This window comes from Scyliorhinus canicula, chromosome 18, assembly GCF_902713615.1.
Source record: "Scyliorhinus canicula chromosome 18, sScyCan1.1, whole genome shotgun sequence".
NCBI classification, from domain to species: domain Eukaryota; kingdom Metazoa; phylum Chordata; class Chondrichthyes; order Carcharhiniformes; family Scyliorhinidae; genus Scyliorhinus; species Scyliorhinus canicula.
In genome coordinates this window covers 79,652,444-79,668,472 of record NC_052163.1, presented here as the reverse complement: position 1 = coordinate 79,668,472, position 16,029 = coordinate 79,652,444, and the positions used below count along the sequence as shown (strand labels likewise).

The following is a 16,029-nucleotide window of genomic DNA, read 5'->3' as shown; positions in this document are numbered from 1 at the left end:
CTCCAAGGCGGCCTTCAGGACGCACGACAACGCAGAATCGCCGAGCAGAAACTGATAGCCAAGTTCCGCAGGCATGAGTACATTCACCCCCCCCCCCCAACACCTGGTCTGGGTCTACAAAATCCTACCTGGCTTGAAGCAATTCACACCTCTTTAACCTGTGATTACCCCTCTCTCCAGTCACACCGCTTGCAAAGACTCGCATTCAAAGTATAATTTTGCATCATTGACTTTGTCTATATATGTGTTTGTGGAACCCACCTCTTCACCCACCTGATGAAGGAGCAGTGCTCCGAAAGCTAGTGTTTGAAACAAACCTGTTGGACTTTAACCTGGTGTTGTAAACCTTCTTACTGTACCCACCCCAGTCCAAGCCAACATCACATTACAGATTTTTTTGTAAGACATTTATCATTTTAGGTTAACTAGAGAATTCAGGGGAAAAGAAGATTGTTCTTTTGAACTAAAAAATTCTCAAAGTGATTGCAGACAGTGTTTATTAAATTGCTCAACATCACCAGTACATTCAGCCCATTGTCTCTGCACAAGTTGGATGATGCGGTTACATACGTTAAACACACAATGGGATTGGTCTTCAAGCAAAGCTATAAAAATGTTTAGAAGCTCTTATTATTCCACTTTTTAAAATTGCAGCAGGAAGTTAAAGCAATGGCATAGAATGAGTCAGCAACAGCAGGAATATTTCTGTCATTCTTTCAGGGCGAGTTCAATAAACCTCTGGTTTAACCTGTGACGCTGACACTGTTGGATAGACTGCATCTTTGGCAATTCCACAGTTATTCCCCCTGTCCTTAGCCATTTTGATGTAGCCGCTGAGACCCCAGTCTATTCCCCAACTGGAAAATAAGAAAAAAAAGGCCATTAATATCGCTGTTCTATTCAAGTGACAGATTTGTAGAACTGAGGCTTTTTACACTAGAAATGCATGGATTCTGAGGGGATGTGATTGAGATCTTTACGCTAATTGAGAGATTAGACTCTGTCCAAGCACATGGGTTATTTGAGTCAGATCACTGAGTAGAACTAGACTCCAGCAGTACGAGTTGTGAAACAAGTTAGATAAGGTACCAGGAAGTACTTCACTGTGACCTCTGACATAAGTTGCCAGTCTGTCCGCTGAGTGTTGATTCACCACAACCTTCAAAATGGAGTTAGTGTAGATTCTGTGAGTGGAAAAAAACTCGAGCTATAGCAGGTAGGTGGTTAATGGGGATGAGTGAGATCAGTTACTGTGGTCTCCTGGAGGTTGCCTATAACCCTTCTGGGGATGAAAAATTTTCCAGAATTTTTACCAATATCATCCGAAGATTGTCTCCCACAGGAGATTGTGTGACCATAGAGGATGAGTTGATGGTATGGGAGGTGCCAGGTGCCTGTCCATTCTTGTTACACACACCCTGGGCGAAATTCTCCGCCCCCCACGACGGGTGGGAGAATAGCGGGAGGGCCTTCCCGACATTTTTGCCGCCCTCCCGCTATTCTCCCGCCCCCCCGCCGAAGTCCCGACCCGAATCGCTGCCGCCGTTTTTTTACGGCCGGCAGCGATTCTCAGCTGTTAGATGGGCCGAAGTCCCAGCCCTTTCCGCCGTTTTCACGAACGGCAAACACACCTGGTCTTGCCGTTCGTAAAAATGGCGTCACAAACTCGCTTTTTATAACCATGGCACCGATTGGCATGGCAGTACCACGGCCGTGCCAAGGGTGCCATGGGCCCGCGATCGGTGGGCACCGATCGCGGGCAGCGGGCCCGATGCCCGCGCACTACTTGTCCTTCCGCCGCCCCGCAGTATCCATTCGCGGGGCGGCTGAGGGGCAACCCGGCCCGCGCATGCGCGGGTTTCGCGCAAAACGCGATGACGTCACCCGCGCATGCGCGGGTTGGAGTCTTCCAAACTGCGCATGCGCGGCTGACGTCATATGACGCGTCAGCCGGCGCTAACTCCGGTAAGCGGGCTTAACGATTTTCGTTAAGCCCGTCTTGCCGGAGCCTACGGCGTCGGGCTGCTAGCCCCGACCGGGGACCAGAATCGGTCCCCCGTCGGGAGGGGGCGCGCTGCCGTAAAACCCGCCCGGGTTTTACGGCAGCTTTACGATTTCTCCCGTTTTGGGAGAATCTCGCCCCCTGTCTTCCAAGATTATTAAATTCTCATAACCTGCTTCCAAATGTTGTTGCCTTATTCACCCCTTTTCCCACCCACCTCCCTGAATTATTCTGCCTGTCTTTGAAACCCTGACACTAACTATCTGAACCAGCATGTTGCATATTTGCACACACACCTTTTTCCCTTTGGTGAATAGTATGGAAATGTGAGAATGATTTACAGGATGATTATCAACTTGTTTGAACTGAATCATGAACACTCCTTCAGTGGAAAACCAGTCCTGGGGTGAGTCATAAACTCAGAGCTCTGACTCAGAGGCAGGGCCATCACCTGCAGAACCACTAGGCCAGACGATACAACACTGATATCATCCAATCCAACCCTGATACCATCCAATCCAACCCTGATGCCACTCACCCCATCCAACCCTGATACCACTCACCCCATCCAACCTTGATGCCACTCACACCACCCAACCTTGATACCATCCAATCCAACCCTGATACCACTCACCGTATCCAACCCTGATGCCACATACCACTCATCACATCCAACCCTGATACCACTCACACCATCCAACCCTGATACCACTCACCCCATCCAACCCTGATGCCACTCACACCACCCAACCTTGATACCATCCAATCCAACCCTGATACCACTCACCGTATCCAACCCTGATGCCACATACCACTCATCACATCCAACCCTGATACCACTCACACCATCCAACCCTGATACCACTCACCGTATCCAACCCTGATGCCACATACCACTCATCACATCCAACCCTGATACCACTCACACCATCCAACCCTGGTACCACTCACCCCATCCAACCCTGATGCCACATACCACTCACCACATCCAACCCTGATACCACTCACACCATCCAAACCTGGTACCACTCACCCCATCCAACCCTGATGCCACTCACACCATCCAACCCTGGTACCACTCACCCCATCCAACCCTGATACCACTCACCCCATCCAACCCTGATGCCACTCACACCACCCAACCCTGATACCATCCAATCCAACCCTGATACCACTCACCCCATCCAATCCTGATGCCACATACCACTCATCACATCCAACCCTGATACCACTCACCACATCCAACCCTGATACCACTCACACCATCCAAACCTGGTACCACTCACCCCATCCAACCCTGATGCCACTCACACCATCCAACCCTGGTACCACTCACCCCATCCAACCCTGATACCACTCACCCCATCCAACCCTGATGCCACTCACACCACCCAACCCTGATACCATCCAATCCAACCCTGATACCACTCACCCCATCCAATCCTGATGCCACTCACCCCATCCAACCCTGATACCACCCACCCCATCCAACTCTGATACCACTCACCCCATCCAACCCTGATACCACTCACCCCATCCAACCCTGATACCACTCACCCCATCCAACCCTGATACCACTCACCCCATCCAACCCTGATACCACTCACCCCATCCAACCCTGATACCACTCACCCCATCCAACCCTGATACCACTCACCCCATCCAACCCTGATACCACTCACCCCATCGGACCCTGATACCACTCACCCCATCCAACCCTGATACCGCTCATCCTATCCAACTTTGTCCTCAGCCATCAACCCGTGATACTACATAATTTAGCATTTCTATCACCCATTCCTGTCACCACAAACTCCGAGCTTGATATCATCCCACATGACTCTTCCATTAACCCTTCCCATCCATATAAACACATTATTCAGCGCTGATCGCATAGACACGTACTGCGGGATTCTCCGTCGGTGGCATCCTTTGCTTCGCCAGCAGCACACCCACACTGCCAATTTCCCGATGGTGTGGGATGGCCACAATGGGAACTCCATTGGCAGGCTGCCGGAACGGAGGATCCCGCTGCTGGCGGGGGCACCGCACCGGAAAATGGTGCTGGTGGGATAGAGAATCCCGTCACAGAACATAGAACATAGAACAGTACAGCACAGAACAGGCCCTTCGGCCCTCGATGTTGTGCCGAGCAATGATCACCCTACTCAAGTCAACGTATCCACCCTATACCCGTAACCCAACAACCCCCCCCTTAACCTTACTTTTTAAGGACACTACGGGCAATTTAGCATGGCCAATCCACTTAACCCGCACGTCTTTGGACTGTGGGAGGAAACCGGAGCACCCGGAGGAAACCCACGCACACACGGGGAGGACGTGCAGACTCCGCACAGACAGTGACCCAGCCGAGAACCGAACCTGGGACCCTGGAGCTGTGAAACATTTATGCTAACCACCATGCTACCGTGCTGCCCCTAGACTGCAGCATAGAAACAGGAAATTTGATCTAACTGCTCTGTGCTGCTGTTCCTGCTCCAAATGAACCTCCTCCCATTCCTTTTCTTCAACCCTATCAACATATTCTTCTATTTCTTTCACCCTCATGTTCTTATCCAGCTTCCCCTTCAATGTATCTGGGTTATGCCTGTCAACTGCTCCTCATGCTAACACTTTCCCCAATTCCACCATCTTCTGGATAAAGAGGTTCCTCCTGAATTTCAGATATTAGTGAATATCTTGTATTGATCACCCCTAGTTTTGAACACCCCCACAAGTGGAAACATTTTCTTGATACCGACCGCATAAAATCCTTTCATAATCTTAAAGACCTCAATCAGGTCACCTCTCAACCTTGTCTCTTCTGAAGCAATGAGCAAAAAGCCTGTTCAGCTTTTTCTGAGAAATCTCACCTCTCAGTTCCAGTTTCATCCTTGTGAATCTTTTCTGCACCTTCCCCGGTGCCTTTGGATAGTAATCAGCAGGGGGAATTTTGGTGGATGATTCCCTCCCTCTCCCAGGAAGACTGAGAGTAAATCCAGTTCTCCTGTCACTGCCCCAGATGTGATTAGGCATTTGTTGTTTTTATAAAGTGCATACCTGTTTTTAACCAGCCAATAGCTATCTCTTTCCTCACTTCCGTATCCAACGACCAGCATTGCATGGGTTAGTTGAAAGCTGCAGTTTGGTTCATAGTAGATTCCTATAAACAGACACATTTTTCATATAATATTATTCAAAAATAAACAATGATTATTCCTTTGTCATCTTTCCTCGATCTTCTTATCTACAATTCTCTCGACAAATCTTTGTTTCTTCTTATCACATGTTTTGAAACTTTTATTAATTTTCCAAATGTCCACACTCTGCCATTCACACCTCCTCTAGGCACATCTTTTGTTTTATTACTTGACCTTCCAGACCTTCCCTTTTCTCCTTTTTTCACACTCCCTCCTTCCACTTGTATAAAGCCAGTCACATCTCTAACTTTTCCCAGTTATGATCATCGACCTGAAATGTTAACTCTTGTTTCTCTCTCTACAGATGTCGTCCGACCTGCTAATTATTTGCAGTATTTTCTGTTTTTATTCTGTGCAACTTTAACCCCAATTGGAAACACATTCAGCATTTGCATTGACTGATATGTTATTATAAATCATGCCTGGGTTATACATTTCCATTTGCTATAATGTTTGTTCATGTTTTTGAGTCAATGTTTTTCATTCCCCCATTTCCCATTCAGTTTTGCTGTCACACATTACAATGTAGCAGTGGGCTCTGGGCCCTGATCACTCAGAGTTTCGGTGGCGTCACTTTCTGAATCTCTAAACTCCATTGTATATATTATATTTATCAAGTGACCATAGACAGCACTGGGGGCAATTTACTGGGGATCTGTTAAGATTCTGGTATAAAGCAGTTCTGTAAATTCAAAAGGAAAGACAGAATTGCATTTAAATCGTGGCTCACAGAACCACCAGACCTTTCAAAGTGCTTTCAGACCAATGAAATGTTTTTGAAGTCTAATCACTGTTGTAAAGTAGGAAACGTGGCAGCCAATATATACACAGCAAGCTCCCAGAAATAGCAATTTTTAAAAAAGGATTTTATAATAAACATGTATCAAAACACCCGGGAAACATACTTCCCAGCAATCAACTATACAGTCTGTACAGATTTTTTCACCTACCCCCCCCCCCCCCCCCCCCGCCCCCCACTCCCACACTGCGACACACTGCCCCTCAAATAAGGTCTCAAACATCCCCCATCTTTTCTCAAACCCCCCCTCCTGAGCCCCTTAACTCATACTTTATCTTCTCTCACAGCAGGAAGTCGTACAGGTAACCCAACCAAGCTGCTAGGCTGGTGGCAATGCCAACCGCCACTCCAGTAAAATTCGCTGCCGTGCAATCAGAGAGGCGAAGGCCACGACATCGGTTTTCCTCCTCTCCATGAGCTCCGGCTTCTCTGAAACCCCAAATATCGCCACCAAAGTGTCCGGGTCCACCTCCTCCTCCACTATCCCAGCTAAGACCGCAAACACTCCCGCTGGCCCTTGCCCGCACCTCTCACACTCATCTACTACCCCCTGAAAGAACCCACTCATTCTCGCCCGGGTCACATACACCCTGTGCACCACCTTAAACTGTATCAGTCTCATCTTTGCTCAAGAGGAGGTCCTGTTTGCCCTACACAGTGCCTCACTCCATACTCCCCAATTGATCTCCCCTCCCAACTCCACTTCCCACTTCTCCTTGATCTTTACCACCCGCTTACGTCCCTGCTCCCCCAGTCCCTTGTAGCTATCCCCAATTCTTCCCTCCCCTTCCACATCCGGAAGCAGTAGTCATTCCAGTAGGGTGTGTCCCGGCAACCTAGGGAACCCCCTCCAGACCTTTTGCGCAAAGTCCCTAACCTGCAGATACCTGAACTCATTCCCCCTCGGCAGCTCTACCCTCTCCCTTAGCTCCTCCAGACTGGTGAACCCTTCCTCCAAATACAGAACCCTCGTCTTGACCAGCCCCACTTCCCTCCACCTCCTGTACACACTATCCATCCCTCCGGCTCAAACCCATGATTCTCGCACAGCGGCGTTTGAACTAACATCCCTTCCACCCTAAAATGCCTCCTCAACTGTTTCTATATCTTCACCGTGGACTGCACCACTGGGCTCCCTGAATACCTACTCGGAGCCATTGGCAACGCTGCAGTCACCATAGCCCTCAAACTCGATCCTTGACAAGATTCCTCCTCCATTCTAACCCACTTTACCCCTTCTCCGTCCCACCACTGCTGCACCTTGTCCACATTTGCCGCCCAATAATAATGAAGCAAGTTCGGCAATGCCAACCCCCCCTTGCTGCCTCTGCCTCTGTAGCAGGGTCTTCCCCACCCTCGGTACCTTCCCCGCCCAGACAAAGTCCAAAATGATTGTGTCCACTTTCCGAAAAAAGGCCTTTGGTATAAAGATCGGGAGAGCCTGAGCGATAAACAAAAACCTTGGCAGAATATTAATTTTCACCACTTGGACCCTCCCTGCCAGTGTTAAGTGCAGTGCATCCCACCTCTTAAGAACCTCCCTGGCCTCCTCCACCAGCTTCATTAAGTTCCACTTATGGAGCCCGGTCCATTTCCTCGCTACCTGAATCCTCAAATACTAAGCCTATCCTTCGCTACCGTAAATGGCATCCCCCCTAAATTAGCCCGCTGACCCAGCTCATTCACCGGGAATACCTTGCTTTTCCCGACATTCAGTTTGTACCATGAGAACCCTCAAAACCTCCCTGGCAGGTCCATAATCCTTCCCATACTCTCCAACGGATCCAAAACATATAGCAAGAGGTCATCGGCATAGAGCATCACCCGATGCTCCCTCTGTCCCCTCATAAACCCCCGCCACTCCGCTGACCCCCTGAGAGCCATCACCAATGGCTCTATGGTGAGTGCAAACAGCAACGGTGACAGCGGGCACCCCTGCCTCGTACCCCGTCTAAGTCAAAGCTTCGTGAGTTCATATCATTCATCCTCACACTTGCCTTTAGTGCCACATACAGCAACCGCACCCATGCCACAAATCTCGGCCCAAACACAAACCGTCCAAAAACTCGAATAAGTACCACCACTCCACCCGATAAAATGCCTTCTCCACGTCCATGGACACCACCACCTCCGGTGCCAGAGCCCCCGACAGATTCAACACCACATTCAACAGCCGTCTTATATTACTCGCAAGCTGCCTGCCATTCACAAAGCCTGTTTGATCTTCTGCAACCACCCCCGGGACACAATCCTCCATCCTCCCCACCAACAACGTAGTCAATACTTTCACATCCTTGTTCAATAATGATATGGGCCTATACGACCCTCATTCCACTGGATCTTTCCCCTTTTTTGGGATTAGTGTGAATACAAAAGGTCACTCAACTAACAAACAAATGTGTCTATTTACAGGCAGCTTTAAGGGAGCTCCACCAGGCCACGAAGGAGCAAAAGCAAAGTACCAAGTGCCAGCGAGAGATAGACAGACTCCAACCATTACTTTCAGTTCAGAATGGATTTATGTGTACCTGAGGAACAGTAGGGAAAGAGGAGGAAATGATGGCCGATTGGGCAGGGTTGAAAGAAAGCGCGCATATATACGTAGATAGAACTGAAGGTCAAAAGCAACTGCCACCCATACCAAAGAGAAAAACACCAGCATCCCTGACTGAACAATAGCACCAACCCCAACGAGTAGTGAAACGGCCCCAGTACCCATGAATCTGTCACTACAGAAAGAAGGATAGGGAATCATATAGGTCCACCTATCACCTACACCACCCTGCTCGCGATAACCCAGTTAAGGGATGCCTGCAATAAGATAACACCATTTAAGCCCACTGCAGACCCACATAGCTTCTTTGAGGAGGTGCGCCAACAAAGGTTATGTTTGGATTGGATGAGAGGGAGGAAGTAAAGTTAATAGTAATGAGCCTTTGCCAGTCAGGAAGATCAGCATTACCTGAACCCCAAAATGTAGGGGTAGGAACCGTCGATGAAATGAAGGACTACATATTAGCTGCTATCGGGTATAGTAAAGGCGATCCAGTAGAGGGTTTGAATAAGTGGAGGCAAAAGAAAGGAAAGCACCCGACAGCCTATGCCGGTCGCCTCTGGATCCATTTCAAAGCAGATTTTGCGGAATTAAACCGCACTAACCTAGATGACGAAGAAACCACTAAATGGTCCCGAACTTTAGTTTCGCATGCAACAGAAGCAGGTAAAAGGGCTTGTGCAAACTATGACCTGGCAGATCACACACAGTACCCCAGAGAACAGTATCCCAGAGCACAAGGTACACCCCACACGCCACGAGGGTCATGTTACACTTGTGGACAAACGGACACTTCGCCCGTGATTGTGGACACAATACTCCACCCAATTACTGATACCAGAGACCACAGGAGCAACACAACCCTCTGGCTAGAAACAATACGCCAGATCATGATCGCCAGCCACGCCAGCTAGACGGAAACCCGTGCCCCATGCATGCAGTAGATGCCCGCTCAGGTAACCTCGTATACAACTCCCTTGATTGATGGTGTCCGGAGTCTCCAACTTGGGTCTGTGACAGGTGCTGGGATAATGTCAGAAGGCCGGTAGTCACAGGCAAAGTCCGGGGACATTCCCTTGATTTTCTCTGGGACACAGGAGTATTCCGGACCACGCTAAATTCCTCAACCCTGTTCCTAGAAAACCCCAGGCCAATTACAGACACCATTACAATAAGTGGATTCACTGGGCACATGCGGGAAGAATACATTACAGCCCCTATACCAGTCCATGTTGGAACCATAGTCACCAAGCACCATGTCGTTTTAGTTGAGCTACCCCCAACTGCTGAACACATTCTCGGTATGGACTTCATGAACTCCAATAACCTTTCCTTTGACCCCGTAAATAGGTGTGTACGGCAGATGTCTAAAGCAACGAGGGCCCCCACAACGCTATCAGTAGGATATTATGCACACAGGATCTGCTCAATCGGGGACTATTGGTTTAATCCCTCATCAATAAGCACTGAGGCGACCATTAGAGAGGTGCTAACCAAACACAAAGGTGTTTTTGTCCAGCACAAGCACGATTGTGGGCAGATTATGGTAGTTATGTTTTGAGGTCCCGATCCCAAACCCCAGAGGCAGTATGGCTTTCCCCAGCAGGCTAAGAGCTAGATTTCAAACGTCATCAGCAGCCTACTGAAACAAGGAGTAATTCAACCCGTAGCTTCCACTAACAGTGCCCCGATTTGGCCAGTAAAGAAACCAGACGGCTCATGGCGAGTCACGATTGACTACCGCGAATTAATTAAGGTTAACCCGTTAACAGCCCCTATCATTGCCATGAGTCCCGCAACCATGTTTAAACAGGGAGTGAAGTGAGATATTTCACTGTGCTGGACATTAGCAATGGTTTCTGGTCCATTCATCTAGACTGAGCTTGCCAATACAAATTTGCGCTTCGAGGCCAACAGTACACATGGACATGTCTCCCACAAGGATTCATAACTCCCCCTCCATTTTCCACAGACAGCTAGCCGCTGGTCGCTCTAAATTCCCCCACCCTGAATGCCTAATTCAGTATATAGACGACCTGCTCCTGCAAACTGACACCAAGGGAGAGCACGTGGCTTTATTGGCCGAATTTCTAGCCCTGCTCCAGTCCATCAGATGTAAAGTAAAACCCAAAACGGCTCAAATACTGAGGGAGAAGGTAGTCTATTTCAGGACAATTATAATTCACGGCAAAAGAGAGATTGAACAGAAGCGAATAGACTCCATAGTTAAATTGCCCCTGCCCCGTAATGTAACCGCACTCCATTCATTCCTATGTTTAGTGGGATACTGTAGGAATCACATAGATGGGTTTGCCGCCAAAGCCGCCCCACTCTCAGAGCTCTTGAAAAATAACGCACCCTGGGACTTCCGGTGGTGGCTATGAAGGAGTAAGTCGCATATTTAGTGGCTCCCGCTCTGGGTGGACTTTTGGACCTTTCCCCCGGGCTTTTTTCCGGTTTTAAACAGCAAATTTGAAGGCTGAGGCAATTGGGCACCGTTTCCACGTATCGGTGTATGGAGAAAAGGACTAGAAGTACACGAAAGGGCAGAAACAAGGTTAGTCACGAGCTGTGTTGAAGCTGCTGTGGGAGACAGTATGGCTGAGGGCTGGACCCCTGGGGTGGCAGCGCAGTGACCAATGGACCCAGTGATGCAGGCCTTTCAGGATGGTTTTGCCAGGCAGAAGTGGGAATGTTTGGACCCAATCAAAGAATCAATTGATCGGCTAGAGCACAGATTGGACGCCCAGGATCGGGCGATTCAGAAGGTGGAGAAGGCGCTGCTTGAACAAGAGGAGCATCAAACAGCGGTGGAGCTGGAGGTGGGGATGCTTTGGGAGCAGCAGAAAAGGCTCCTGGAGAAGGTGGAGGACCTTGAGAACCGGTAACGCCAGCAGGACATAAGAATTGTCGGGCTCCCAGAGGGGGCTGAGGGATCAGACGCTGGGGTATGTTCAAAAAGCTGCTGGGGGAGGGGGCATACCCCTGACCGTTGGAGGTGGACAGGGCGTACCGAGCGCTTGCGAGTAAGCCGTGAGCGGGGGACCATCCGAGGGCAATGGTGCTGAGATTCCACAGGTTCCTGGACAAGGAACGCATCCTTCGGTGGGCCAAGGGCATGCAGAGTTGTAAGTGGGACAACAGCATCCTGCGGGTGCACCAGGACCTGAGCGTGGAGGTGGCGAGGAAGAGGGCAGGCTTTAACCAAGTCAAGGCTATTTTCTTTAAGAAACAGATGAAGATCGGTCTGCTGTATCCGGTGCGTCTTTGGGTCACGCATGAGGACCAGCGTCACTATTTCGAATCACCCGATGAGGTGCTGGACTTTGCTAAAAGAAAAGGACTGGTGGGGCCTGAGAACTCTCAGACTTAGAGACAACTTGTTGGCCTATATTAGGCCGCTTTTCTCTGTTTTTCTGTGTTTTTTTTCTCTCCCTTGGTTTATCGTGGGTTTTGTTTTCCTGGTTTTTAAATTGGTTATGCCTTCTCTCATTGTTTTGTGTTTGTTTTTGGAGCTTTGTTTAGAAGAAAAGGCAGGAGGGGGAAGTCAATTTTTCGTTTTTGGGTTCTTTTTCTTGGTAGATGTTGGCAATGTCCTTTTTGTGTTTTTATTGACGTGCACTTTTGTGGGATGGAGACATGCCTGTTTGTGTTTCGGTGGGTGGTGCTTTTGTTTTTGTTTTTTCTTGCTGTTAGGTGTTTGTTTGTGGATTGTTGGATCAGGTAATTTGTTTGTATGAGCGTGGGGAGGGGAGCGAGGGAATAATCTTGGCGCCGGGGGGCGGGGGGCACCAAGCTAGCTGGGTGAGCTAGCTCATGGAAGCACAGTGGGGGGGTGTGTATATGCTTAGTTTACTAGATGGGTTGGGTTTTAGAGTAGTGTTGCTGGGGGGGGGGAGGGGGGGGATGGGTTCTGCTGACAAAGGAGGGACTTTGATTGAGGGACACTGAGGGGGTCGGGGGTGGGGGCCAACATATGGCGGGCCAGAGGAGGTGCAGCGCATGGGTTGGAGGCGGGCCCAAGAAAGGGGATGGCTGATCGGCAGGGGTGGGTGGGGCAATTTGTCCCTCAACTCGGCTGATCACCTGGAATGTTCGGGGGCTAAATGGGCCAGTAGAGAGGGCACGTATGTTTGCGCACCTGAGGGGACTGAAGGCGGACGTGGTAATGCTGCAGGAGACGCACCTTAAAGTAATGGACCAGGTCAGTTTGAGGAAAGGCTGGATTAATCAGGTTTTCCATTCGTTGCTGGATACAAAGACTAGAGGAGTTGTGATTCTGATTAACAAGCGGTTGGCATTTGAGGTGGGAAGAATAGTCTCGGATGTGGGAGGTCGCCATATAATGGTCAGTGGTAAACTGCAGGGGAGGAAGGTTGTTCTAGTCAATGTATATGTGCGAAATTGGGATGATAGGGAATTTATAAAGGGGGTGCAAGGGAAGATTCCGGACCTGGATTCGCACAAGCTGATTATGGGAGGGGATTTTAATACGGTTATTGATCCAGGCCTGGACCGGTCATGCTCGAGAACGGGCAAGGTGCCAGCAATGGCAAAGAAGTTGAAAGGGTTCACGGATCCATGGAGATTTAGGCAGCCGATGGCGAAGGAATTTTCTCTCTACTCCCACGTACATAAGTTGTATTCCTGGATCGATTTCTTTCTCTTGGGTAGGGCCCTATGGCGGGGGTGGTGGACGCGGGGTACTCGGCGATTACGGTCTCGGACTCTGCACTGGGTGGACCTGCAGGTTAGTATGGATAGCAAGCAGCGCCCGCAATGGATGTTGGATGTGGGGCTGTTGGCGGACGGAGTGGTGTGCGGGAGGCTGAGGAGGTGCATGCTAAATTATCTGCAGGTAAATGATACGGGGGAGGTCTCAGCAGTGGTGGTCTGGGATGCGCTGAAGGCAGTGGTGAGAGGAGAGCTGATCTCAATCCGGCCTCACAGGGACAGGACGGATAGGGCAGAGACGGACCGACTGGCAAAAGAAGTTCTACAAGTTGATATGAGGTACGCGGAGGCTCCAGAGGCAGGGCTTTTAAGGGAACGCCGGAGGCTACAGGCGGAATTTGGCTTGTTAACCACAGGGAGGGAAGTGGAACAGCTCAGAAAGGTGAAGGGGGCGATATACGAGCATGGTGAGAAAGCCAGCAGGATGCTTGCACAGCAGCTCAGAAAGAGGGAGGCAGCTAGAGAAATAGGGAAAGTTACTGACGGGGATGGGAACTGAGTTATGGATTCGGCGGGGGTGAGCAAGACCTTTCGGGACTTTTATAGCAGGTTGTATAGGTCGGACCCCCTGAGGGGCCGGAGGACAGGAGACACTTCTTGGATGGGCTGACTTTCCCGAAGGTGGATGGGGAGCTGGTAGAAGGGCTGGGGGCCCCAATCGGGCTGGAGGAGCTAGTGGAGGGTCTGAAGGCCGTGCAGTTGGGTAAGGCTCCGGGACCGGAAGACTACCCGGCCGAGTTCTATAAAAAGTTCTCCAGAATATTGGGGCTGGTGCTGATGAAGGTCTTTAACGAGGCCAAGGAAAGAGGGGTTCTGCCCCAGAAGATGTCACAGCTCATTCTGTAATGGGACAAGGACCCGGAGCTATGTGGGTCTTACAGGCCGATTTCTTTGCTGAACGTAGATGCCAAACTTCTGGCCAAAATCTTGTCCTCCAGGATTGTGGACTGTGTACCGGACTTCATAGTGGAGGATCAGACGGAGTTCGTTAAGGGCAGGCAGCTGGTGGCGAATGTAAGAAGGCTGCTAAACATGATCATGATGCCCCGGAAGGTAGGGAGGTTGAGGTAGTGGTCACAATGGATGCAGAGAAAGCTTTTGATCGGGTTGAGTGGGATGATTTATGGGAGGTGCTGGAGCGGTTCGGGTTTGGGAGGGGCTTTATTGACTGGGTTAGGTTGTTGTACCGGGCTCCGGTTTTAAGTGTACGAGCGAACAGGACACCTTTGGACTATTTCAGACTGCACCGGGGACGAGACAGGGATGCCCCCTCTCCCCACTGCTGTTTGCTCTGTCGACAGAGCCGCTGGCAATTGCTCTGAGGGCCAAGAGGGGCTGGAAGGGGCTGTTCCGAGGGGGGTGGAGCACAGAGTCTCGTTGTATGCGGACGACATACTGTTGTATGTCTCAGACCCAATGGAAGGGATGGAAGAAATTATGGGAATTTTAGAGGAACTCGGCCGGTTTTCGGGGTATAAGCTCAATATGGGGAAGAGTGAGATGTTTGTGGTCCAGGCGATAGGTCAGGAGAGGCAACTGGGGGAACTACCATTCAGATTGGTAGGGGACAGTTTCAGATACCTGGGTATCCAAGTGGTACGGGATTGGGACCAGCTACATAAATTGAACTTGGCCCTGTTGGTGGATCAGATGAATGAGGATTTCCAGAGATGGGATGCGCTCCCGTTGTCTCTGGCGGGCGGAGTTCAATCGGTAAAAATGACGGTCCTCCCGAGATTCCTAATCATTTTCCAATGCCTCCCCATCTTCATCCTGCGGTCCTTTTTTAAGCGGATCAATAACATTATTGTGGGCTTTGCGTGGGGGGCGGGAAGTCCCTGTGATTGAAGAGGGCAATGCTCGAGCGGAGTCGGGGGGGAGGGGGGGGGGGGGGTGGAGGGCTGGCGCAGCCGAATTTCAGCAATTACTACTGGGCAGCTAACATAACCATGGTGAGGAGGTGGCTGGTGGGAGGTGAGCCGGCATGGGTGCGCATGGAGGCGGCTTCTTGTAAGGGCACAAGTCTGGGGGCGTTGGTAACAGCACCTCTGCCGTTCCAGCCGGCGCGGTACTCCACCAGTCCAGTGGTGGTGGCGGCCCTGAGAATCTGGGGGCAGTGGAGGAGACATGTGGGCACAGAGGGGGCATCGGTATGGTCCCCAATCTGTGATAATCACTGGTTTGCCCCGGGGAGGATGAACGGGGGGGTTTCGAATTTGGCGGAGAGCGGGGATTGAGAGGAATGGGGAATTGTTTACAGAAGGAAGCTTCCCGAGTATGAGGGCGCTGGAGGAGAAGTTCTCATTGGCGGGGGAAATGCATTTTGATATTTCCAGGTGCGGGACTTTCTGCGGAGGCAGGTGCCAACCTTCCCACTCCTGTCGCTAATGGGGATTCAGGATAGGGTGGTTTCTAGAGGATGGATCGGAGAGGGGAGCATCTCTGACATATATAAAGAGCTTATGGGTTCAGAGGAGACGCAGATTGAGGAGCTGAAGCACAAGTGGGAGGAGGAGCTGGGGGGAGAGATAGAGGAGGGCCTCTGGGTCGACGCGTTGGGTAGGGTCAACGCAACTGCAACATGTGCCAGGCTCAGCCTGATCCAATTTAAGGTTGTTAATCGGGCTCACATGACAGCGGCCCAATGAGCAGATTCTTTGGGGTGGAGGATAAGTGTGCAAAGTGTGTGGGGGTGGGGGGGAGGGGGGGGGGAGGGCAGCGAACCATGTCCATATGTTCC

General features: G+C 50.5%; 1 protein-coding gene across 3 annotated transcripts in view; it reads right to left on the bottom strand.

Moving 5' to 3' along the window:
* Positions 1 to 479: 479 nt before the first annotated feature.
* LOC119953323 (procathepsin L-like) overlaps positions 480 to 16,029 on the bottom strand; it is a 73,776-nt gene continuing 58,226 nt past the window's right edge. For 2 of the 3 annotated variants that reach the window (XM_038777481.1, XM_038777482.1), the window contains 2 exons: positions 5,063 to 5,165; positions 480 to 857 (listed from right to left, as the gene is read on the bottom strand). In XM_038777481.1, coding sequence (XP_038633409.1) covers positions 728 to 857; positions 5,063 to 5,165 — 233 coding nt within the window. In that variant the 3' untranslated portion in view covers positions 480 to 727. Of the gene's footprint in view, positions 861 to 5,062; positions 5,166 to 16,029 lie in introns of all 3 variants that reach the window. The other variant, XM_038777483.1, reaches the window with a different exon arrangement.